Source organism: Capra hircus, chromosome 2 (assembly GCF_001704415.2).
Source record: "Capra hircus breed San Clemente chromosome 2, ASM170441v1, whole genome shotgun sequence".
Lineage (NCBI taxonomy): Eukaryota > Metazoa > Chordata > Mammalia > Artiodactyla > Bovidae > Capra > Capra hircus.
In genome coordinates, this window is record NC_030809.1 from 115,349,084 (window position 1) to 115,376,579 (window position 27,496).

Consider the following 27,496-nt stretch of genomic DNA (forward strand, 5'->3'; position numbering starts at 1 on the left):
TTATATTTAAAATGTCAAAAGATAAAGAGAAAATCTTAAAAGCAACAGGAGAAAAACAACTAGTTACCCATAAGACTAACAGCTAACTCTTCAGCAGAAACTTGGCAGGTCAGAAGAGAGTGGCAAAATATATTCAAAGTAATGGAGGGAAAAAAAGAAACTTCAATCAAGAAAACTACTCAGCAAGGTTATCATTCAGAATTGAAGGAGAAGTAGAGTTTTACAGACAACAAAAAGCTGGAGGAGATCACTACCATTAAACCAACCTTACAAGAAAAGTTCATACTGGGGGGAGAGGGAAAGATGGCAGAGGAATAGGACGGGAAGACCACTTTCTCCCTCACAAATTCCTCAAAAGAACATTTCAACGCTGAGCAAACTTCACAAAACAACTTCTGTAGGCTGGCAGAGGACATCAGGCAACCAGAAAAGCAGATCATTGTCTTCAAAAACAGGTAGGAAAAAATATAAAAGACGAAAAAGGAGACAAAGGAGGTGGGGAGGGAGCTCCGTCCCGGGAAGAGAATTTTAAGAAGAGAGGTTTCCAAACACCAGGAAACACTCTCCCTGCCAAGTCTGTGGCGAGCCTTGGAAACACAGAGGGCAACATAACAGGAAGGAAAAATAGATAAATAATTAAAACCAACAGATTACAAGCCCAACAGTAACTCCCCCAGCGGAAAAGCAGCACAGACGCCTGCATCCGCCACTGGGAAGTGGGGGCAGGGCAGGGACGCGCGGGAGGCGCGGGCTGCAGGGCTTTGTAAGAATCAGGCAGGAACGCCCCACGCGCAACCAGAACGATCTAACTTGGGCTAGCAAACCGGACTGTGGGATAGCTACCACGCGAAAAGCTCGAACATAAGACACCGCCAGGACCCAGCACAGAACAAAGGACAGAACGGGAAAAGCCGGCTGCAGACCATCCCCCGCCAGGGACAGGCAGCCAGAGCCGTAAGGACTGGAAAGGGGCAATCGCAGCCCCGGAGAGACTTTACTTACCTAACTGCAAGCAAGCTCCTTTGCTAAGACTTCTGGGGGTGCTGGACAGTCACAATCTACCGCACGGGGTGCGCCAGCGGTCCACCCAGAAAGCTGAGCAGCAGCGGCAGAAAAGGTGACAAGCCGCGGCGATCGCGCTCGCCAAACTCCTGAGCTACTCGGACCCGGGAAGGGCATAAAGCGCAGTTCCAGCCGAATCTGTGCCTCTGAAGGCTGCCTGAGCGCCGAACCTGAGCGGCTTGGACCGGGGAAGTGCACGCAGCCTAGGGCCGGCCCCAGACGGTTCCCGGCTGAGCATCCTAGAGCCGGAGCGGTTTGTGCGCCGCGAGAAAGGACAGGTCAAGCGGGGCAGAGATACTGTGTGCACACGACAGTGCTATTTGTTAGCAGCAGTCCCCCTCCCCACAGCGCGACTGAACTAGTGAGCCTAAAAAGCCAGCAAACAGAAGAAGTTAAACAGAGGGAACCACCTTGGAAGTGATCCCACACGGCCCATTACACCAGAAAGGGCCAGATATTTTTAATATTTTTAAAATCATTCCTTTTTTTTTTTTGCTTTTTTTTTCCTAACTTTTTTAAATTGTTAAGTCTTCTATTTCTCCTCTAATTTTTATTTCTATAACCTATTATTACTATATTTTGTTTGTTTGTTTTTTAAAAAGACTTTTTTTTTTTTTAAGGCAAACACCATATACAGTCTTTGGATGGTTGTTGATGGCTTTTTTTTTTTTTGATTGTTTGTTTGTTTTTTAATAATTCTTTTTCTCTTTTTTTTTTTTTCTTTCTTTCTTCCTTTTTCCTTCTGCTTCTCTCTAATATTGTATCTTTGAAAATCCAACCTCTACTCTAGATTTTTAATCTTTGCTCTTAGGTTTTTGTGGTCAATTTTGTACATTTAAAAACCCAAACTTCACTATCCCAGTTTACCTGAGAGCGAGATTACTGGCTTGACCATTCTCTCCTCCTCTGGACTTTCCTTTTTCTCCACCAGGTGGCCTCTGTCTCTTTTCTCCCCCATCTCTCCTCTATCCAACTCTGTGAATCTCTGTGTGTTCCAGACGGTGGAGAACACCTAAGGAACAGGTTACTGGCAGGATTTGTCTCTCTCCTACTCATTCCTCTCTCTGATCCTCCTGGTCACCTCTGTCTACTTCCTCCCTCTCCTCTTCCCCGTATAACTCTGCAAATACCTCTGAGCGGTCCAGACTATAGAGCGCACATAAGGAAGTGACTACTGGCTAGCTTGCTCTCTTCTCTTTTGATCTCACTGCATCTCATTCCAGTTACCTCTAACTACCCCCTCCATCTTCTCTTCTCCTTATAACTCAGTGAACCTCTCTGAGTGTCCCTCAATGTGGAGAAACTTTTCATCTTTAACCTAGATGTTTTATCATCGGTGCTGTATAGATGGAGAAGTCTAGAGGCTACTGTAAAAATAAAACTGAAAACCAGAAGCAGGAGGCTTAAATCCAAAGCCTGAAAACATTAGAGAACTCTTGAATTCAGGGAACATTAAGCAATAGGAGCCCATCTAATGCCTTCATACCTACACCGAAACCAAGCTCCACCCAAGGGCCAACAAATTCCAAAACAAGACATACCACGCAAATTCTCCAGCAACACAGGAACACTCCCCTGAGCTTCAATATACAGGCAGCTCAAAATTATCCCAAAACCTTTGATGTCTCATAACCCATTACGGGTCACTCCATTGCACTCCAGAGAGAAGAAACCCAGCTCCACCCACCAAAACTCCAACACAAGCCTCCCTAATCAGGAAACCTTGACAAGCCACTGATAGAACCCCACCCAAAGTGAGGAAGCTCCATAATAAAGAGAACTCCACAAATTCCCAGAATATAAAAAGGCCACCCCATACGCAGCAATATAACCAAGATGAAGAGACAGAGGAATACACAGCAGGTAAAGGAACAGGAGAGTTGCCCACCAAACCAAACAAAAGTGGAAGAAGTAGGGAATCTACCGAAGAAGGAATTCCGAATATTGACAGTGAAAATGATCCAAAATCTTGAAATCAAAATGGAATCACAGATAAATAGGCTAGAGACAAGGATTGAGAAGATGCAAGAAAGGTTTAACAAGGACCTAGAAGAAATAAAAAAGAGTCAAAATATAATGAATAATGCAATAAATGAGATCAGAAACACTCTGGAGGCAACAATTAGTAGAATAATGGAGGCAGAAGATAGGATTAGTGAAATAGAAGATAGAATGGTAGAAATAAATGAATCAGAGAGGAAACAAGAAAAACGAATTAAAAGAAATGAGGACAATCTCAGAGACCTCCAGGACAATATGAAACGCTCCAACATTCGAATTATAGGAGTCCCAGAAGAAGAAGACAGAAAGAAAGATCATGAGAAAATCCTTGAGGAGATAATAGTTGAAAACTTCCCTAAAATGGGGAAGGAAATAATCACCCAAGTCCAAGAAACACAGAGAGTTCCAAATAGGATAAACCCAAGGCGAAACACCCCAAGACACATATTAATCAAATTAACAAAGATCAAACACAAAGAACAAATATTAAAAGCAGCAAGGGAAAAACAACAAATAACACACAAGGGGATTCCCATTAGGATAACAGCTGATCTTTCAATAGAAACTCTTCAGGCCAGGAGGGAATGGCAAGACATACTTAAAGTGATGAAAGACAATAACCTACAGCCCAGAATACTGTACCCAGCAAGGATCTCATTCAAATACGAAGGAGAAATCAAAAGCTTTACAGACAAGCAAAAGCTGAGAGAATTCAGCACCACCAAACCAGCTCTCCAACAAATTCTAAAGGATATTCTCTAGACAGGAAACAAGAAAAGGGTGTATAAACCCGAACCCAAAACAATAAAGTAAATGGTAACGGGATCACACTTATCAATAATCACCTTAAACGTAAATGGGTTGAACGCCCCAACCAAAAGACAAAGACTGGCCGAATGGATACAAAAACAAGACCCCTCTATATGCTGCTTACAAGAGACCCACCTCAAAACAAGGGACACATACAGACTGAAAGTGAAGGGCTGGAAAAAGATATACCACGCAAACAGAGACCAAAAGAAAGCAGGAGTGGCAATACTCATATCCGATAAAATAGACTTTAAAACAAAGGCTGTGAAAAGAGACAAAGAAGGCCACTACATAATGATCAAAGGAACAATCCAAGAAGAAGATATAACAATTATAAATATATATGCCCCCAATATAGGAGCACCACAATATGTAAGACAAATGCTAACAAGTATGAAAGGGGAAATCAACAATAACACAATAATAGTGGGAGACTTTAATACCCCACTCACACCTATGGACAGATCAACTAAACAGAAAATTAACAAAGAAACGCAAACTTTAAATGATACATTAGATCAGTTAGACCCAATTGATATCTATAGGACATTTCACCCCAAAACAATGAATTTCACTTTTTTTTCAAGTGCTCATGGAACCTTCTCCAGGATAGATCACATCCTGGGCCATAAATCTAAACTTGATAAATTCAAAAAAATCGAAATTATTCCAAGCATCTTTTCTGACCATAACGCATTAAGATTAGATCTCAATTACAGGAGAAAAACTATTAAAAATTCCAACATATGGAGGTTGAACAACACACTTCTGAATAACCAACAAATCACAGAAGAAATCAAAAAAGAAATCAAAATATGCATAGAAACTAATGAAAATGAAAACACAACAACCCAAAACCTGTGGGACACTATAAAAGCAGTGCTAAGAGGAAAGTTCATAGCAATACAGGCATACCTCAAGAAACAAGAAAAAAGTCAAATAAATAACCTAACTCTACAACTAAAGCAACTAGAAAAGGAAGAGTTGGAGAACCCCAGAGTTAGTAGAAGGAAAGAAATCTTAAAAATTAGGGCAGAAATAAATGCAAAAGAAACAAAAGAGACCATAGCAAAAATCAACAAAGCCAAAAGCTGGTTCTTTGAAAGGATAAATAAAATTGACAAACCATTAGCCAGACTCATCAAGAAGCAAAGAGAGAAAAATCAAATCAATAAAATTAGAAATGAAAATGGAGAGATCACAACAGACAACACAGAAATACAAAGGATCATAAGAGACTATCAGCAGTTGTATGCCAATAAAATGGACAACGTGGAAGAAATGGAAAAATTCTTAGAAAAGTACAATTTTCCAAAACTGAACCAGGAAGAAATAGAAAATCTTAACAGACCCATCACAAGCACGGAAATTGAAATGGTAATCAGAAATCTTCCAGCAAACAAAAGCCCAGGTCCAGACGGCTTCACAGCTGAATTCTACCAAAAATTTCGAGAAGAGCTAACACCTATCCTCCTCAAACTCTTCCAGAAAATTGCAGAGGAAGGTAAACTTCCAAACTCATTCTATGAGGCCACCATCACCCTAATACCAAAACCTGACAAAGATGTCACAAAAAAGGAAAACTACAGGCCAATATCACTGATGAACATAGATGCAAAAATCCTCAACAAAATTCTAGCAATCAGAATCCAACAACACATTAAAAAGATCATACACCATGACCAAGTGGGCTTTATCCCAGGGATGCAAGGATTCTTCAATATCCGCAAATCAATCAATGTAATTCACCACATTAACAAATTGAAAAATAAAAACCATATGATTATCTCAACAGATGCAGAGAAGGCCTTTGACAAAATTCAACATCCATTTATGATAAAAACTCTCCAGAAAGCAGGAATAGAAGGAACATACCTCAACATAATAAAAGCTATATATGACAAACCCACAGCAAACATTATCCTCAATGGTGAAAAATTGAAAGCATTTCCCCTAAAGTCAGGAACAAGACAAGGGTGTCCACTTTCACCGCTACTATTCAACATAGTTCTGGAAGTTTTGGCCACAGCAATCAGAGCAGAAAAAGAAATAAAAGGAATCCAAATTGGAAAAGAAGAAGTAAAACTCTCACTGTTTGCAGATGACGTGATCCTCTACATGGAAAACCCTAAAGACTCCACCAGAAAATTACTAGAGCTAATCAATGAATATAGTAAAGTTGCAGGATATAAAATCAACACACAGAAATCCCTTGCATTCCTATACACGAATAATGAGAAAGTAGAAAAAGAAATTAAGGAAACAATTCCATTCACCATTGCAACGAAAAGAATAAAATACTTAGGAATATATCTACCTAAAGAAACTAAAGACCTATATATAGAAAACTATAAAACACTGATCAAAGAAATCAAAGAGGACACTAATAGATGGAGAAATATACCATGTTCATGGATCGGAAGAATCAATATAGTGAAAATGAGTATACTACCCAAAGCAATTTACAAATTCAATGCAATCCCTATCAAGCTACCAGCCACATTTTTCACAGAACTAGAACAAATAATTTCAAGATTTGTATGGAAAGACAAAAAACCTCGAATAGCCAAAGCAATCTTGAGAAAGAAGAATGGAACTGGAGGAATCAACTTGCCTGACTTCAGGCTCTACTACAAAGCCACAGTCATCAAGACAGTATGGTACTGGCACAAAGACAGACATATAGATCAATGGAACAAAATAGAAAGCCCAGAGATAAATCCACACACATATGGACACCTTATCTTTGACAAAGGAGGCAAGAATATACAATGGAGTAAAGACAATCTCTTTAACAAGTGGTGCTGGGAAAACTGGTCAACCACTTGTAAAAGAATGAAACTAGATCACTTTCTATCACCGTACACAAAAATAAACTCAAAATGGATTAAAGATCTAAATGTAAGATCAGAAACTATAAAACTCCTAGAGGAGAACATAGGCAAAACACTCTCAGACATAAATCACAGCAGGATCCTCTATGATCCACCTCCCAGAATTCTGGAAATAAAAGCAAAAATAAACAAATGGGATCTAATTAAAATTAAAAGCTTCTGTACAACAAAGGAAAATATAAGCAAGGTGAAAAGACAGCCTTCTGAATGGGAGAAAATAATAGCAACTGAAACAACTGACAAACAACTAATCTCAAAAATATACAAGCAACTTCTGCAGCTCAATTCCAGAAAAATAAACGACCCAATCAAAAAATGGGCCAAAGAACTAAGTAGACATTTCTCCAAAGAAGACATACGGATGGCTAACAAACACATGAAAAGATGCTCAACATCACTCATTATTAGAGAAATGCAAATCAAAACCACAATGAGGTACCACTTCACACCAGTCAGAATGGCTGCGATCCAAAAATCTGCAAGCAATAAATGCTGGAGAGGGTGTGGAGAAAAGGGAACCCTCCTACACTGTTGGTGGGAATGCAAACTAGTACAGCCACTATGGAGAACAGTGTGGAGATTCCTTAAAAAATTGCAAATAGAACTACCTTATGACCCAGCAATCCCACTTCTGGGCATACACACCGAGGAAACCAGAATTGAAAGAGACACATGTACCCCAATGTTCATCGCAGCACTGTTTACAATAGCCAGGACATGGAAACAACCTAGATGTCCATCAGCAGATGAATGGATAAGAAAGCTGTGGTACATATACACAATGGAGTATTACTCAGCCGTTAAAAAGAATTCATTTGAATCAGTTCTGATGAGATGGGTGAAACTGGAGCCAATTATACAGAGTGAAGTAAGCCAAAAAGAAAAACACCAATATAGTATACTAACACATATATATGGAATTTAGGAAGATGGCAATGACGACCCTGTATGCAAGACAGGAAAAAAGACACAGATGTGTATACCGGACTTTTGGACTCAGAGGGAGAGGGAGAGGGTGGGATGATTTGGGAGAATGGGAATTATAACATGTATACTGTCATGTAAGAATTGAATTGCCAGTCCATGTCTGACATAGGGTGCAGCTTGCTTGGGGCTGGTGCATGGGGATGACCCAGAGAGATGTTGTGGGGAGGGAGGTGGGAGGGGGGTTCATGTTTGGGAACGCATGTAAGAATTAAAGATTTTAAAATTTAAAAAAAATAAAAAATTAAAAAAAAAAAAAAAAAGACCACCCCCTCACAAAAAAAAAAAAAAAAAGAAAGAAAACTATAAAACACTGATGAAAGAAATCAAAGAGGACACTAATAGATGGAGAAATATACCATGTTCATGGATCGGAAGAATCAATATAGTGAAAATGAGTATACTACCCAAAGCAATTTACAAATTCAATGCAATCCCTGTCAAGCTACCAGCCACATTTTTCACAGAACTAGAACAAATAATTTCAAGATTTGTATGGAAAGACAAAAAACCTCGAATAGCCAAAGCAATCTTGAGAAAGAAGAATGGAACTGGAGGAATCAACTTGCCTGACTTCAGGCTCTACTAAAAAGCCACAGTCATCAAGACAGTATGGTACTGGCACAAAGACAGACATATAGATCAATGGAACAAAATAGAAAGCCCAGAGATAAATCCACACACATATGGACACCTTATCTTTGACAAAGGAGGCAAGAATATACAATGGAGTAAAGACAATCTCTTTAACAAGTGGTGCTGGGAAAACTGGTCAACCACTTGTAAAAGAATGAAACTAGATCACTTTCTAACACCGTACACAAAAATAAACTCAAAACGGATTAAAGATCTAAATGTAAGATCAGAAACTATAAAACTCCTAGAGGAGAACATAGGCAAAACACTCAGACATAAATCACAGCAGGATCCTCTATGATCCACCTCCCAGAATTCTGGAAATAAAAGCAAAAATAAACAAATGGGATCTAATTAAAATTAAAAGCTTCTGTACAACAAAGGAAAATATAAGCAAGGTGAAAAGACAGCCTTCTGAATAGGAGAAAATAATAGCAAATGAAGCAACTGACAAACAACTAATCTCAAAAATATACAAGCAACTTCTGCAGCTCAATTCCAGAAAAATAAACGACCCAATCAAAAAATGGGCCAAAGAACTAAGTAGACATTTCTCCAAAGAAGACATACGGATGGCTAACAAACACATGAAAAGATGCTCAACATCACTCATTATTAGAGAAATGCAAATCAAAACCACAATGAGGTACCACTTCACACCAGTCAGAATGGCTATGATCCAAAAATCTGCAAGCAATAAATGCTGGAGAGGGTGTGGAGAAAAGGGACCCTCCTACACTGTTGGTGGGAATGCAAACTAGTACAGCCACTATGGAGAACAGTGTGGAGATTCCTTAAAAAATTGCAAATAGAACTACCTTATGACCCAGCAATCCCACTTCTGGGCATACACACCGAGGAAACCAGAATTGAAAGAGACACATGTACCCCAATGTTCATCGCAGCACTGTTTACAATAGCCAGGACATGGAAACAACCTAGATGTCCATCAGCAGATGAATGGATAAGAAAGCTGTGGTACATATACACAATGGAGTATTACTCAGCCGTTAAAAAGAATTCATTTGAATCAGTTCTGATGAGATGGGTGAAACTGGAGCCAATTATACAGAGTGAAGTAAGCCAAAAAGAAAAACACCAATACAGTATACTAACACATATATATGGAATTTAGGAAGATGGCAATGACGACCCTGTATGCAAGACAGGAAAAAAGACACAGATGTGTATACCGGACTTTTGGACTCAGAGGGAGAGGGAGAGGGTGGGATGATTTCGGAGAATGGGAATTATAACATGTATACTGTCATGTAAGAATTGAATTGCCAGTCCATGTCTGACATAGGGTGCAGCTTGCTTGGGGCTGGTGCATGGGGATGACCCAGAGAGATGTTGTGGGGAGGGAGGTGGGAGGGGGGTTCATGTTTGGGAACGCATGTAAGAATTAAAGATTTTAAAATTTAAAAAAAATAAAAAATTTAAAAAAAAAAAAAAAGACCACCCCCTCACAAAAAAAAAAAAAAAAAGAAAACTATAAAACACTGATGAAAGAAATCAAAGAGGACACTAATAGATGGAGAAATATACCATGTTCATGGATCGGAAGAATCAATATAGTGAAAATGAGTATACTACCCAAAGCAATTTACAAATTCAATGCAATCCCTGTCAAGCTACCAGCCACATTTTTCACAGAACTAGAACAAATAATTTCAAGATTTGTATGGAAAGACAAAAAACCTCGAATAGCCAAAGCAATCTTGAGAAAGAAGAATGGAACTGGAGGAATCAACTTGCCTGACTTCAGGCTCTACTAAAAAGCCACAGTCATCAAGACAGTATGGTACTGGCACAAAGACAGACATATAGATCAATGGAACAAAATAGAAAGCCCAGAGATAAATCCACACACATATGGACACCTTATCTTTGACAAAGGAGGCAAGAATATACAATGGAGTAAAGACAATCTCTTTAACAAGTGGTGCTGGGAAAACTGGTCAACCACTTGTAAAAGAATGAAACTAGATCACTTTCTAACACCGTACACAAAAATAAACTCAAAACGGATTAAAGATCTAAATGTAAGATCAGAAACTATAAAACTCCTAGAGGAGAACATAGGCAAAACACTCTCAGACATAAATCACAGCAGGATCCTCTATGATCCACCTCCCAGAATTCTGGAAATAAAAGCAAAAATAAACAAATGGGATCTAATTAAAATTAAAAGCTTCTGTACAACAAAGGAAAATATAAGCAAGGTGAAAAGACAGCCTTCTGAATAGGAGAAAATAATAGCAAATGAAGCAACTGACAAACAACTAATCTCAAAAATATACAAGCAACTTCTGCAGCTCAATTCCAGAAAAATAAACGACCCAATCAAAAAATGGGCCAAAGAACTAAGTAGACATTTCTCCAAAGAAGACATACGGATGGCTAACAAACACATGAAAAGATGCTCAACATCACTCATTATTAGAGAAATGCAAATCAAAACCACAATGAGGTACCACTTCACACCAGTCAGAATGGCTATGATCCAAAAATCTGCAAGCAATAAATGCTGGAGAGGGTGTGGAGAAAAGGGACCCTCCTACACTGTTGGTGGGAATGCAAACTAGTACAGCCACTATGGAGAACAGTGTGGAGATTCCTTAAAAAATTGCAAATAGAACTACCTTATGACCCAGCAATCCCACTTCTGGGCATACACACCGAGGAAACCAGAATTGAAAGAGATACATGTACCCCAATGTTCATCGCAGCACTGTTTATAATAGCCAGGACATGGAAACAACCTAGATGTCCATCAGCAGATGAATGGATAAGAAAGCGGTGGTACATATACACAATGGAGTATTACTCAGCCGTTAAAAAGAATTCATTTTAATCAGTTCTGATGAGATGGATGAAACTGGAGCCAATTATACAGAGTGAAGTAAGCCAGAAAGAAAAACACCAATACAGTATACTAACACATATATATGGAATTTAGGAAGATGGCAATGACGACCCTGTATGCAAGACAGGAAAAAAGACACAGATGTGTATACCGGACTTTTGGACTCAGAGGGAGAGGGAGAGGGTGGGATGATTTGGGAGAATGGGAATTCTAACATGCATACTGTCATGTAAGAATTGAATCACCAGTCCATGTCTGACGTAGGGTGCAGCTTGCTTGGGGCTGGTGCATGGGGATGACCCAGAGAGATGTTGTGGGGAGGGAGGTGGGAGGGGGGTTCATGTTTGGGAACGCATGCAAGAATTAAAGATTTTAAAATTTAAAAAATAAAAAAAATAATAATGAAAAAAAAAAAGAAAAGTTCATACTGTTCATGGGGTTCTCAAGGCAAGACTACTACAGTATTGAGAACCCCATGAACAGTATGAACTTTTCTTGTAAGGTTAGTTTAATGGTAGTGAACTCCTCCAACTTTTTGTTGGTCCACTGAAGGCGGCAATGGCAAACCACTTCAGTTTTCTTGCCTTGAGAACATCATGAGCAGTATGAAAAGGGAAAAGGATAGGACACGGAAAGATGAACTTCCCAGATCAGTAGGTGCCCAATATGCTACTGAAGAAGAGTGGAGAGTAACACCAGAAAGAATGCAGAGACAGAGCCAAAGAGAAAACAACACCCAGTTGTGGATGTCCCTGGTGATGGGAAAAAGTCCAATGCTATAAAGAACAATATTGCATAGGAACCTGGAATGTTAGGTCCATGAATTAAGGTAAATTGGAAGCGGTCAACAGAAGATGGTAAGAAAGAACATCAAAATTTGAGGAATCAGAGAACTAAAATGGACTGGAATGGGAGAATTTAACTCAGATGACCATTATATCTACTACTGTGGGCAAGAATCCCTTAGAAGAAATGAAGTAGGCCTCATAGTCAACAAGAGTCTGAAATGCAGTACATGGGTGCAATTTCAAAAATGACTAAATGATCTCTGTTCATTTCTAAGGCAAACCATTCAATATTACAGTAATCCAAGTCTATGCTCCAACCAGTAATGCTTAAGAAGCTGAAGTTGAACAGTTCTATGAAGACCTACAAGACCTTCTAGAACAAACACCGAAAAAAGATGTCTTTTCATTATAGGGGACTGGAATGCAAAAGTAAGAAGACGAGATACCTGGAGTAACGGGCAAATTTGGCTTTGCAGTACAAAATGAAGCAGGGCAAAGGGTAACAGAGTTTTGCCAAGAGAACGCACTGGTCTTAGCAAATACCCTCTTCCAACAACACAAGAGAAGACTCTATACATGAACGTCACCAGATGGTCAGTACCAAAATCAGGCTGATTATATTCTTTGCAACTAAAGATGGTGAAGCTCTATTGGGTCAGCAAAAATGAGACCAGGAGCTGACTGTGGATCAGATCAAGAAGGTATTGCAAAAGTCAGACTGAAATTGAAGAAAGTGGGGGAAACCACTAGACTATTCACGTATGACCTAAATCAAATCCCTAATGACTATACACTGGAAGTAAGAAATAGATTCAAGGGATTAGATCTGATAGACAAAGTCCCTGAAGAACTATGGACAGAGGTTCGTGACACTATATAGGAGGCAGAGACCAAGACCATCCCCAAGAAAAAGAAACTCAAAAAGGCAAAATGGTTGTCTGAGGACGCCTTAAAGTAGCTGAGAAAAGAAGAGAAGCTAAAAGAAAAGAGAAAAGGAAAGATATACACATTTGAAGGCAGAGTTCCAAAGAATAGCAAGGCAAGGTAAGGAAGCCTTCCTCCATGATCAATGCAAAGAAATAGAGGAAAACAATAGAATGGGAATGACTAGAGATCTCTTTAAGAAAATTAGAGTTATCAAGGGAACATTTCATGCAAAGATGCAACTATACAAAAAAAAAAAATCCTCATGACCCAGGTAACCAGAATGGTGTGTTCATCCACCTAGAGCCAAATATCCTGGAATGCAAAGTCAAGTGGGCCTTAGGAATCATCACTATCAACAAAGCTAGCGGAGGTGATGGAATTCCAGTTGAGCTATTTCAAATCATAAAAGATGATGCTGTGAAAGTGTTGCACTCAATATGCCAGCAAATTTGGAAAACTCATCAGTGGCCACAGGACTGGAAAAGGGCAGTTTTCATTCCCAAAGAAGTGAAAGGAATTTGGCTAGTGTTAATTCCAAAGAAAGGCAATGCCAAAGAATGCTCAAATTACTGCACAATTGCACTGCTCTCGCACACTAAGCCAAGTAATGCTCAGAATTCTCCAAGCCAGAAATTCAACAGTACATGAACCATGAACTTACAGATGTTCAAGCTGGATTCAGAAAAGGCAGAGGAACCAGAGATCAGATTCCCAACATATGCTGGATCATTAAAAAAGCAAGAGGATTCAAGAAAAACATCTACTTCTGCTTTATTGACTACGCCAAAGCTTTTGACTGTGTGGATCACAACAAACTGTGGAAAATTCTTAAAGAGATGGGAATACCAGACCACCTTACCTGTCTCCTGAGCAACCTGTATGTAGATCAAGAAGCACCAGTTAGAACCAGACATGGAACAACAGATGGGTTCCAAACAGGGGAAAGAGTACATCAAGGCTGTATATTTTCACCCTGCTTATTTAACTTAGATGCAGAGTACATCATGAGAAATGCCGGGCTGGATGAAGCACAAGCTGGAATCAAGATTTCCAGGAGAAATAGCAATAACCTCAGATACACAGATGACACTACCCTCTTATGGTAGAAAGCAAAAAACTAAAGAGCCTCTTGATTAACATGAAAGAGGAGAGTGAAAAGTTGGCTTAAAACTCAACATGTAGAAAACTAAGATCACGGCATCTGGTCTTGTCACTTCATGGCAAGCAGATGGGGAAACAATAGAAACAGTGAAAGACTTTATTTTCTTGGGCTCCAAAATCACTGCAGATGGTGACTGTAGCCATGAAATTAAAAGACTCTTGCTCCTTGGAAAAAAAGCTATGACCAACCTAGACAGCATATTAAAAAGCAGAGACATTACTTTTCCAACAAATGTCCATCCAGTCAAAGATATAGTTTTTCCAGTGGTCATGTATGGATGTGAGAGTTGGACAATAAAGAAAGCTGAGTGCCAGAAAATTGATGCTTTTGAACTGCAGTGTTGGATAAGACTCTTGAGAGTCCACTGGACTGCAAGGAGATCCAACCAGTCAATGCTAATGGAAATCAGTCCTAAATATTCACTGGATGGACTGATGCTGAAGTTGAAACTCCAATACTTTGGCCACCTGATGCAAAGAGCTAACTCATTTGAAAAGACCCTGAGCTGGGAAAGATCAAAAGCAAGAGAAGGGGATGACAGAGGATGAGATAGTTGGATGGCATTACCAACACAATGGATATGAGTTTGAGCAAGCTCTGGGAGTTTGTGATGGACAGGGAAGCCTGGCGTGCTGGAGTCCATGGAGTTGCAAAGAGTCAGACACGACTGAGTGACTGAACTGACAAGAAAAGTTAAAGCCACTTCTCTAGGAGGAAAAGAAAAAAAAAAAACTAGAAATAAGAAAATTGTGAAGGAAAAGTCTCACTTGTAATGGTAAATATATAGTGGAGGAAGTGGATCAGTCACTTATAAAGCTAGTAGAAAGGATGAAAGGCAAAAGTAGTAAAATCATCTTATCTACAATAAGTGGTTAAGGGATACACAAAATTAAAAATGTGAAATATGACATCAAAAACATAAAATATGATGTAGGGGGGTAAAAAATAAAAGGCTTTGAGAAGGCATTTGAACTTAAACAAGATCATCACTTAAAACAGACAGCCCTATATAATACATATACAGAAACAAATAAAAGTACAAAATACACACATAGAACAAAAAAAGAATCCAAACATAATGCTAAAGACAACTATAAAAGCTCAAGAAGAAAGAAACAGAGAAGAACTACAAAACACCAGAAACAAACAACAAAAAGGCAATAATTATATATAAATGGACAAAAATACTGTAATCAAAAGACAATGGATGGCTGAAGGGATTACAATTGGAAGAAACACAAGCTGGAATCAAGATTGCCAGGAGAAATATCAATAACCTCAGAAATCCAGATGACACCACCCTTATGGCAGAAAGTGAAGAGGAGCTAAAAAGCCTCTTGATGAAAGTAAAAGTGAAAAAGTTGGCCTAAAGCTCAACATTCAGAAAACGAAGATTATGGCATCTGGTCCCATCACTTCATGGGAAATAGATGGGGAAACAGTGGAAACAGTGTCAGACTTTATTTTTGGGGGCTCCAAAATCACTGCAGATGGTGATTGCAGCCATGAAATTAAAAGATGCTTACTCCTTGGAAGGAAAGTTATGACCAACCTAGATAGTATATTTATAAGCAGAGACATTACTTTGCCGACTAAGGTCCATCTAGTCAAGGCTATGGTTTTTCCTGTGGTCATGTATGGATGTGAGAGCTGGACTGTGAAGAAGGCTGAGTGCCGAAGAATTGATGCTTTTGAACTGTGGTGTTGGAGAAGACTCTTGAGAGTCCCTTGGACTGCAAGGAGATCCAACCAGTCCATTCTGAAGGAGATCAACCCTGGGATTTCTTTGGAAGGAATGATGCTAAAGCTGAAGCTCCAGTACTTTGGCCACCTCATGCAAAGAGTTGACTCATTGAAAAGACTCTGATGCTGGGAGGGACTGGGGGCAGGAGGAGAAGGGGATGACCAAGGATGATATGGCTGGATGGCATCACTGACTCAATGGACGTGAGTCTGAGTGAACTCTGGGAGATGGTGATGGACAGGGAGGCCTGGCATGCTGCGATTCATGGGGTTGCAAAGAGTCAGACACGACTGAGTGACGGAACTGAACTGAACAGATGGAAAGCAGAGGAATAGAAAAATATACTCCATACAAATGGAAACAAAAAGAAAGCTGGGGCAACAATACTTACATGAGAAAAAAACAGACTTTAAAGCAAAAATTTTAACATGAAACAAAGGGCATTACACAAGGATAAATGGATGAATCTAACAAGTCATATTACTTGTAAATATCTATGTGACCAACACAAAAGCATCTAAAAATATAAAGCAAATATAAAACAGACATAAAGGGAGAGACAATAATACAATAATAGTAGGGAAGTTTAATGCCCCATTTATATCAATAGATAGATTAGCCAGAGAAAAATCAATTTAAAACACTGGCCTTACATGACACATTATACCAGAAAGACTTTATATATAAATACACTAAACATTCCATCCAAAAGCAGCAGAATACATTCTTTTCAACTGCACATCAAACATTCTCCAAGACAGATCACATGCTTGGCCACAAAACAAGTCCCAGTAAATTAAGAAGACTGAAATTATATCAAGCATCTTTTCTGACCACAACAGTATAAGACTAGAAAACAATTACAAGAAAAAAATAGAAAAATACAAATACACGGAGGCTAAGCAATATGCTACTAAACAACAAACTGGTCAACAAAGAAATCAAAGGGGAAATTAAAAAATACCTTGAGATAAACAAAAACAGACATACAACATATCAAATCTATGGAGCACAGCAAAAGCAGTTCTAACAGCTAAGTTTACAATGATATAAGCCTACTTAAGAAATAAGAAAAACCTCAAGTAAACCATTTAACATTACGTCTCAAGAAACTAGGGGAAAAAAGAATAAACAAAACCCCAAAGTTAGCAGCAGGAAGAAACTAAAGAAGATCAGAGCAGAAATAAATGAAACAGAAACTAAAAAATAATAAAGATCAGTGAAACTAAAAACTGATTCTTTGAAAAGATAAACAAAATTGATAAAACTTTAGCCAGACTCATCAAGAAAAAAAGACAGGACCCAAATGAATAAAATCAGAAATAAAAGAAGTTACAATCAACACACCGAAATATCACAGAAAGAATCATAAAAGATTACTATGAATAATTATAAGCCAATAAAATGCACAAAGGCTCCCCTGGTGGCTCAGTTAGTAAAGATTCCACCTGCAATGCAGGAGACCACCTGGAATGTAGAAGACCCGGGTTCATTCCCTAGGTTGGGAATATGCCCTAGAGAAGGAAATGGCAACCCACTCCAGTATTCTTGCTTGGAAAAATCCCATGAATAGAGGAGCATGGCAAACTACAGTTCATGGGGTTATAAGAGTTAGACACAACTTAGCAACTAACCCACCACCACCACCACAAAATGCACAAAGCAGGAAAAATGGATGAACTCCCAGAAACATACACTCCCCCAAGAGTGAATCATAAAGAAATAGCAAACATGAACAGACTACAGTTATCAGTAGTGAAATTGAATTGGTAATCAAACAAAAACCCCAACAGAAGTCCAGGACCAAATGGCTTCACAGAAGAATTCTAGTAAACATTTAAAGAAGAGTAAATACCTATCCTCAAACTATCCCCAAAATAGAAGGATCATTCCCAAATTCATTCCAACAGTGCTCCCTTTACCCTTATACCAAAATCAGATAAGAACACTATAGAAATATTATAAGCCAATACTCCTGGATAAACAAAGATGCAAACATCTTCAATAAAATACTAGCAAACCAAATTGAACAATACATTAAAAGGATCACACACCACAATCAAGTGGGGTTTATCCCAAGGATGCAAGGATGGTTCAATATCCAAAAATCAATTAATGTTATACACCATGTTAACAAGACAAAAGATAAAAATCATGATTATCTCAATATACGTAGAAAAAGCATTTGACAAAATCCAACAACCATTTATGATAAAAACTCTCAACAAAATGGATATGGTGGAAATATACCTCAATATAATAAAGTCCATATATGACACTCTGCTTATTTAACTTACATGCATAGTAGTACATCATGAGAAATTCTGGGCTGGATGAAGCACAAACTGGAATCAAGACTGCCGGGAGAAATATCAAAAACCTCAGATATGCAGATGACATCATCCTTATGCCAGAAAGCGAAGGAGAACTAAAGAGCCTCTTGATGAATGTGAGAGAGGAGAGTGAAAAAGTTGGCTTAAAACTCAACATTCAGAAAACTAACATCATGGTCTGGTCCCATCACTTCATGGCAAATAGATGGGGAAATAGTGGAAACAGTGACGACTTAATTTTGGGGGGCTTCAAAATCACTGCAGATAGTGACTGCAACCATGAAATTAAAAGACTCTTGCTCCTTGGAAGAAAAGTTATGACCAACCTACACAGCATATTAAAAAGCAGAAACATTACATTGCCAACAAAGGTCCACCTAGTCAAACCTCTGATTTTTCCAGTAGTCATGTAGGGATGTGAGAGTAGGACTGTAAAGAAAGCTGAGTGCTGGAGAATTGATGCTTTTGAACTGTGGTATTGGAAAAGACTCTTAAGAGTCCGTTGTACTGCAAGGAGATCCAGCCAGTCAATCCTAAAGGAAATCAGTCCTGGTATTCATTGGAAGGACTGATGTTGAAGCTGAAATGCCAATACTTTGGCCACCTGATGTGAAGAACTGACTCATTGAAGAAGACCCTGATGCCGGGAAAGATTGAAGGCAGGAGGAGAAGGGAATGACAGGGGATGAGATGGTTGGATGGCATCACTGACTCAATGGACATGAGTTTGAATAAACTCTGAGAATTGGTGATAGACAGGGAGGCCTGGCATGCTGCAGCCCATGAGGTCGCAGAGTCAGACACGACTGAGCGACTGAACTGAACTGATGACAAACTCACAGCTAAGACTCAGCAGAGAAAGCTGAAACCTTTTCCTATAAGATCAGGAAAGAGACAAAAATGCCCACTCTCACTACATTTACTTAACATGTATTGCAAGTCCTAGCCACAGCCATCAGACAAGAAAAGGAATCCAAATTGAAACTGTCACTATTGGCGGAGAACATGATATTAAATATACAAAACCCTAAAGACATCACAAAAAAACTTTCAAACCAACTTATGAATTCAATAAAGTTGAAGGATACAAATTTAATATATGGAAGTCTGTTTCATTTCTATACACTAATAATGTACTATCAGAAAGGAAAAAAATTAAGAAAACAATCGCATTTATAATTACATCAAAAAGAATCAAATAAATAGGAATAAATTTAAATAAGATACTGTAAGATACTAATCTGAAAACTGTAAGATACTAATGAAAAAAATTGATAATGAAACAAATAAATGGAAAGATATACCATGTTCATGGGTTGGAAGAATTAACACTCAAAATGTCCATACTACAAAAAGCCATCTACAAATTCAATGCAATCTCTATCAAAATACCAATGGCATTTTACACAAAACTAGAAAAAAATGATCCTAAAATTGATATGGAACCACAAAAGACTCCAAATACGCAAAGAAGAACAAAGACAGTTAGCATACTCCCAGAGTTCAAATTATACTACAGGGCTATAATAATCAAAGGGCTTCCCAGATGGCACTTCTAGTAAAGAACCCACCTGCCAATGCAGGAGACATAAGAGACGTGGGTTTGACCCCTGGGTCAGGAAGACCCCTTGGAGGAGGGCATGGCAACCCACACCAGTATTCCTACCTGCAGAATCCCATGGACAGAGGAGCCTGGTCGGCTACAGTCCATGAGGTAGCAAACAGTCAGACACAACTAAAGCAACTTGGCACGCATGCCAATGCAGGAGACACAGGTTCAGTCTCTGGGTTGGGAGGATCTCTTCGAGGAGGAAATGGCAACCCACTCTAGTATTCTTGCCTGGAAAATCCTACGGACAGAAAAGACTGACAGGTTGAAGTCCATGGAGTCACATAGTGCCAGACACAACAAAATGACTAAGCATGCATGCACATGTACTAATCAAAATAGTGCAGTGCTCACAAAAGCAGTCACACAGATCAATGGAATGGAACAAAGCTCAGGAATAAGCCATGATTATAGTCAATTAATCTATGACAAAGGAGGCAGAAATATCAAGTGAAAGTCTCTTCAATAAATAGTGTTGGGAAAATTGGACAGTTAAACACAAAAGAATCAAACTAGACCACTTTCTTTTACCATATTCAAACATAAACTCAAAGTGGATTAAAGACTAAAAATATAAAACCCCTGTAAGAAAACATACGCAATAAATCCTGACAACAGTATATCTTTTTGTATCTATCTCCTCAGGCAAGCGGAACAAAAGCAAGAATAAACAAACAGGACTAATCAAACTAAAAACTTTTGCATAGCAAAGAAAAATAACAAAACAAAAAGGCAACCTTTTTATTGGGAAAAGATATTTGCAAGTGATATATCCACCAAAGGGCTAATATACAAAATATACAAATAATATACATGACTCAATATCAAAAAACCAAGCAATCTGATTAAAAAATGGGCAGAGGAACAGAAGAGACATTTTTCCAAAGATGACACACAGATGACCAACAGAAACATGAAAAGTTGCTTAATGTCACTAATTATCAGGGAAATGCAAATCAAAATCATGCTAAGGTATCACCTCACACGTGTCAAAATGGCTATTACCAAAAAGACAACAAATAAAAAAGTGTTGGCAAAGAGAAAAAGGAACCCTCACATGTTGGTGGGATAAATTGGTACAGCCACTATAGAAAACAGTATGAAGGTTGCTCAAATAATAAAAAGAACTACCAGAAGATCCTGTAATTCCACACCTGGGTTTCTATTTGAAGAAAACAAAAATACTAATTTGAAAAGATATATGCACACCTATGTTCACTGCAATATTATGTCAAATAGCAAGATATGGAAGCAAACTAAGTGTCCACCCATAGATAGATAAAGAAAATATGGTATACATTTATGTATACAATGGACTACTACTCAGCCATGCAACAACATGAATGGACCTATGGGTTATTCTGGTAAGTGAAGCAAGTCAGGCAAAAAAAGGCAAAAACCAGATGATTTCACTTATACGTCATACCTATAAACCAAAACAAACAAACAAAACAGAAACAGACTCAGATACAGAGAACAAACTGGTAGTTGCCAGAGAAATGAGGAGTTGGCAAATGGTCAAAATAGGTGAAAGAGATTAAAAGGTACAAACATCCAGTCACATAATAAATAAGTTTTGAGGATATAATATTATGTAAAGCATGAAGAATACAGTCAATAATAGTATAATAACTTGGTATGGTGACAGATGGTTGCTATACTTTCCAAGGAGAGCATTTTTTAATGCATATAAATGTTGAATCACTATGTTGTACACCTGAAACCAATACTGTATGTCAACTATACTTCAATAATTTAAAAAACAAAATACAAGAGATAAAAAGATGGGTGGGTAGGAGGCTGGCAGTCAGGTTAGTATTATATCAGTAAGTACTATATTCCTTTCAGTGCTAAACCTAAACAAATCAAAAAATACTATTCACAAATTTCATAGTAAATTTTAGTATAAGATACATCGTGTTAAGTCACTTCAGTCATGTTCAACTCTTTTCGACCCTATGGACTACAGCCCACCAGGCTTCTCTATCCATGGGATTCTCCAGGCAAGAATACTGCAGTGAGTTGCCACGCCCTCCTCCAGGGGATTCTCCCGACCCAAGGACTGAACCCACATCTCTTACAGCTCCTGCCCTGGCATGCAGGTTCTTTACCACTAGCGCCTCCTGGGAAGCCCATAATATGTATCATTTACACCTAAATAATAAAGAATGAGAGAAAGCTACCCATTATACATGAATCTAAGATCTGGTTTAGTAAACATTAAAGAAAGGTAGTAAAATAAAGACACCCCAATTAGATTCAGTTTGGAGAGCAGATCTGTTCAAGGGCCACATAATGTACATACAAACACCCTTTAGTAGTTTTTCCCCTTTCCTATTATATAAGCTCAGAAATAGGTGAAAGAAACAAAAGCGAAAAAAAAGGAGGAGGGAAGAGAAAAGAGTAACAGGGAGGGAGGGAGGAAAAGAGGAAGGGAGGAAGGGACTAACAATGGTTTAAAAAAAAGCAATAAAGACAAGTTTAAACTCACAGAAACACAGAACTTAAACATAAATAAAATGTATGACTAAGTCACCTATCAAAAGAATAGTAACAAGATCAAATTAACATGAAAACTATAATTCTCAATAAGGGGAATAAAGTTGAGATACAGTTTATAATTTTTTTTTAAAATAGGGGAAAAAATTCCAAATAGTAATTAATATCTATTGACCTGGAAAAGTTATGAATACTAGAATAGTGTACCCTAGAAAAAATACTTTAAAAAATAGATTATAAGCTTCTTAAGGTCAAAAGCCATACTATATTCATCTCTTTATTCCCCCTGGTGTCTACACATAAGAGTTATTTAATACAATTTTTTAACTGAACAATTCATCTGTATTATAGCTAAATGTTAATTTTCCCTAAAAGAATGCCCAAAAGTAGTGCTTCAGGAATCCAAATCAGAGAGATCAGAGATGGTTTTTCTATAGTTACAATATGACATTAGAAGAAAAAAAGTTTGAGTTTCAAAAGTTTCTAAGGAAAGATAAGTTCAGATTCTTAAATGAATTAACACTGCCTAATTATTAATAAATGCTTAAGAAAGTCATACATCTGTTCTTTTATAATGAGAGAAAATAGATTTCAAGTAACAGCATCAGCTTTCTGCAAAATATCACATTTTAAAAATATATTAATGAAGGTTATTTCAAAAGTATCTTTGTAAAGTTAGTAACAGTTATATAAAAAAGTATAGAAACCTGGCCTGCAGGCCACAATATTTTTTATAATTTCTAGTAAGAAGTATAAATTGTAAAAAAATTTAAACTGATTATGAAAGTAGGTGCTACACTGCAAATAATTTTCTTTTCTTCGGCCATGCGATGAAGCTTGCTGGATCTTAGTTCCCCAGCCAGGGATTGAACCCATACCCTCTGCAGTGGAAGTGCAGAGTCCTAACCACTGGACCACCAGGGAATTCCCTAAAATTAATTTATTTTAATCATCTTTAAATTTTAACATAACTTTTGATAAACTTCTATATTCATCAGAAGAACAGGCTAATATTTCTATTAACCAGAATTCTACTTATGAAAGATGGCAAAGATGAGATTCTTTCCACATACCTCCACCAACTAGAATACCTAAAACTATTATGGCTTATTAATACTCCTGGTCACTGTGGTAATTAATAGAAGTACTGACTTCTCAAAGTTCTAAATATCACCCTAACTTTATAAACCAGGCTCCAATTCTGATGATTTATAAGAGTAAAAATTAAATACAGTATATTCTGTATTGCAACAAAAGCCTTACAAACTACAGGCATACCTCCTTTTACGGTGCTTCGCTTGATTGTGCTTTACGTATACCGAGTTCTTTTTTTCTTTTTACAAAATAAACTATACAAATTGAAGGTTTATGGCAACTCTGCATTATCAGATGATGATTAGCATTTTTTAGCAACAAAGTATTTTTTAATTAAGGGATATATATTTTTTTCTTGACATATTGCTATTGCACACTTAACAGACTACAGTATGGTATAAACATAACTTTAATATATACCAGGAAACCAAAAAATTCATGTGACTCACTTTATTACGATATTTACTCTTGGGGGTGGTCTGGAACCAAACCTGCAATATCTCTGAGGTATGCCTATGTATTATTATATTCTAGAGACAAGAACAAAAAGGGAAGCCAGTGCAACCTCAAAAATATCTTTTCACACACTAGTCATGGGAATTCTTTATATAATCACTTAATAACATTTTTTAAATTACATATATTTAATGATATAATAGTAATGGTTTCACTAGTAATCTGGCAATATAACCTCAAAAAGCAAGAGTTAATGCTATTATATAGCAGTAATTCAATATTCTTCTCATTTCTAAATTATTTTCCTCTTCCTAACTAAAAGTGTTATTTTAGAAGAAACTAAAATTTGACAAAAATCTTCATTTAATTTCCTCAAAATAAATCAGAAAGATGTAGGAATTTTCATAATAGCAGATATTCCAGGAGGCTCTTATTTAAAGGGGGGAAATTACAAAATATTGGTGAAATCATTTAAATTTCAAAAGACCATAACCAATTATATATTTAATCTCAACAGATAACATCTTTAATGAAAATGAAATAAACTTACTGCCATCTACTTTAAGTCATATCCCAAATAACCAAATACAAATTAATATAAAAGCATTTTATATTTTTTCACACCTCTATCACACTTTTGAACTCACTTGGGTAAATAGGGATCTTTCCAACAGCAGCAGCAGTTTCTACAAAGTTTATTTACCTTGTCCAGGTCTTGGAGTTACAGTTGCTCCAGCAGATGGTGGCTCAAACTCCTATCAAATACAGTAATGTTATTACAGTATCCTACTACAATGGGCAATTTATAATAAAACGGTGATACCACAGCCTTACCTTTGCTTTCTTTGAATCTGGATCAAACCTTTCAAGAATTAATTTAGCTGTTTTATAAGTTTCTTTTTCCATGACTTCTTCAAGCTGCAAACAAAAATTTTCACAAATTGTCACATTTTAAAACACTCATACACTACATATTTTTATAAGTCCTATTCAAAAAGTATTCAAGTACAAGGCTTAAAATAAATAGCACATAATATATCCAGATAGCATGAAAGACTTCCTACATTCAAATAATAAAATTCAGAATTTAAAATGGCTTCTAACCTCTAATATGCTACTTGTATTTAACAGCTTTACTACAGGAAATACCAAATATTGCTAATTGTTTACATATAATGAGGAGAATAATTACATGCACCAACTTCAATAATGGAATGTGCAAAAATCTATCAGCCATCATTATTGGAAGTTATTAGACATGACAAGCAAATGACAGGCAATTCCTCAGATTTATTTCCTCATAGCACTTAATGCTATTAATTTAAAGAAGGTCGTTAGCCAAGAGCTTTACAAAATAAAATCTCTGTGCCAATTAACTGCTGTCAGCATCGATTTTAGATTATTTATTAGCAGAAGCAATTAGCTTGCTGCAAAATTCAGTGAAAACTCAGCAACTGGGAGAACAGCCATGCTCGCTCATGGAATTTGCTCAAATGACTTTAAAAGGTGAAGCTCTCCCTTTTTTACTCTGATTCAAACAACTTTAGAGGTAAAAAACAGAACACAGTAAGAATTTAAGCAAAAATTTTACTGAGTTCTATGCTCACACTAGTGACTATAATTAAAGCACTTCATTATTATAGCATTTTATTTACAATGCACTCAAGTCATTTTATGGTTTAATATGTGGGTTTAATTTCAAAAGTAATCACTAGTAAAGCATCATTTTAGCAGTTAAAGCCCAATATCAGAAAAAGTTTTACTTTAATGTAAGACAGTCATAATTATGACAGATAACTAATATACAGAATGAAAATGCTTTTGCAAAACTTGGAAGAGGAACTTTTCCTTTTCAGTGACCACTGACAGCCACTTAGATTCATTAAATGTCATGATTATTACAAAGGGCATTTATTTTAAAATGCAAAGCAGAGCACATTTACCAAGTTAAACTATAACTAAAATATGCTGCCACAATAGTAGTTAATAGATTTCTCATTAAAAACTCAATATAATATTTAAGAAGTAAAAGTGCTTAGATGATTTATTAACCTTGGTTTAGTGAAACTAAAACATATTTCTAATAATTTCAAAATTATTATAAGTCTTAAAACAAGCACATCTAAAATTCTGATGTAAAGAAAATGTTTGTAACATTACTTCTTTAGGGTTGGGGAAAAAATGGGAATGGGGACAGAAGGCAAGATATGATCTATCCCCAAATGAACATAATCTACATGAAACAGCAAAGAACTGAATCCCTGACCTCTACAAATTAATTTTTGACAGTCCAGACCACTGTTATAACAACTGAATTATATGTAATAATGAAAGTGGTTTATATGTACACAATACCACAGCTACAATACTATATGTGATAAATGATCACTTAAAATATTGCTTGTACAACTAAGGAACCCATCTGTAGCTTTTATTCTACTTTGTACTCAGTCACTCAGTCATGTCCAATTCTTTGGGACCCCATGTACTGCAGCCTGCCAGGCTCCTCTGTCCATGGGATTCTCTAGCAAGAGTACTGGACTGGGTTGCCATTTCCTCCTCCAGGGGATCTTCTTCCTCACCAGGGATAGAACCTGCATCTCCAGCATCTCCTGCACTGGCAGGTGGGTTCTTTACCACTAGGACCACCTAGGAAGCCTCTTTATCCTACTCCAAATAACATAAATTTTAAAAGCTACATAGGTCTAGTGGCTGATTTGGACACCACAATTCTAGAGTAAGACTACAGCTAAGTTTAAAAAGAAGATTAGATACAACTGTGATCTTTAAAACAATACTCGAAACTAAAAACTAAAATGCCACTTTAACAAACGATTGTCACTCCTAATACATCATTCAGCAAATATTCATGTTTATGTCTATGTACATGTAAAGTATCTTAAAATCATTTTAAAAAACAAAAAATACAAATCCATTCTTTTTTGCATTTCAGGTCAGTTCAGTCGCTCAGTCACGTCTGACTCTTTGCACCCCATGAACCGCAGCACTCCAAGCCTCCCTGTCAATCACCAATTCCCCGAGTCTACCCAAACCCAGGTCCATCGAGTCAGTGATGCCATCCAACCATCTCATCCTCTGTCGTCCCCTTCTCCTCCTGCCCTCAATCTTTCCCAGCATCAGGATCTTTTCCAACGAGTCAGCTCTTCGCATCAAAAATCTTTTTTCATGTAATAGCTTAATTAACACATTTATTCCTACTACATTTTAAGCGAATAATCTGTTTCATATAGAGAGACATCTGATCAGTGGGAAGAATACAAACTTGAAACCACAGCATCAGAAAAGATCTAGGTTCAAATTCTTAATTAGCTGTAGAAAGACTTTAAGCAAATCTGTTAGCCCCAGTTTCTCCTTTTGTAGAGTTGAAAAAATAATACTATTTTCTCATAACACTGTCATGCAATTTAAATAATATAGGAGAGTCTACAATAGCACCTAACACAAAACACACGATCTTCAGAGATTACCTCAATTTTTCAGAGTGGATCTGAAACAAGCTTTCAAATATGTTTTCAACTTCCAACATATTAATACCAGGACTCAGGAATGAGAAACTGAACTCTCAGAATAACCAAAATTATAAATTACTCTGTATACTTCAAAATA

General features: G+C 37.3%; 1 protein-coding gene and 1 non-coding gene across 3 annotated transcripts in view; both read right to left on the minus strand.

Moving 5' to 3' along the window:
* The window catches only part of LNPK (lunapark, ER junction formation factor), a 103,696-nt gene that overhangs the window by 39,383 nt on the left and 36,817 nt on the right, over positions 1–27,496 (minus strand). For both annotated transcript variants that reach the window (XM_005675934.3, XM_005675935.3), the window contains exons 7-8: positions 24,704–24,787; positions 24,573–24,624 (exon numbers count right to left, since the gene is read on the minus strand). In XM_005675934.3, the coding sequence (XP_005675991.1) occupies positions 24,573–24,624; positions 24,704–24,787 (136 nt within the window). The remainder of the gene's footprint in view (positions 1–24,572; positions 24,625–24,703; positions 24,788–27,496) is intronic.
* Positions 23,170–23,242, minus strand: TRNAG-UCC. The gene has a single exon. It is a non-coding gene; the product is annotated as a tRNA-Gly (tRNA).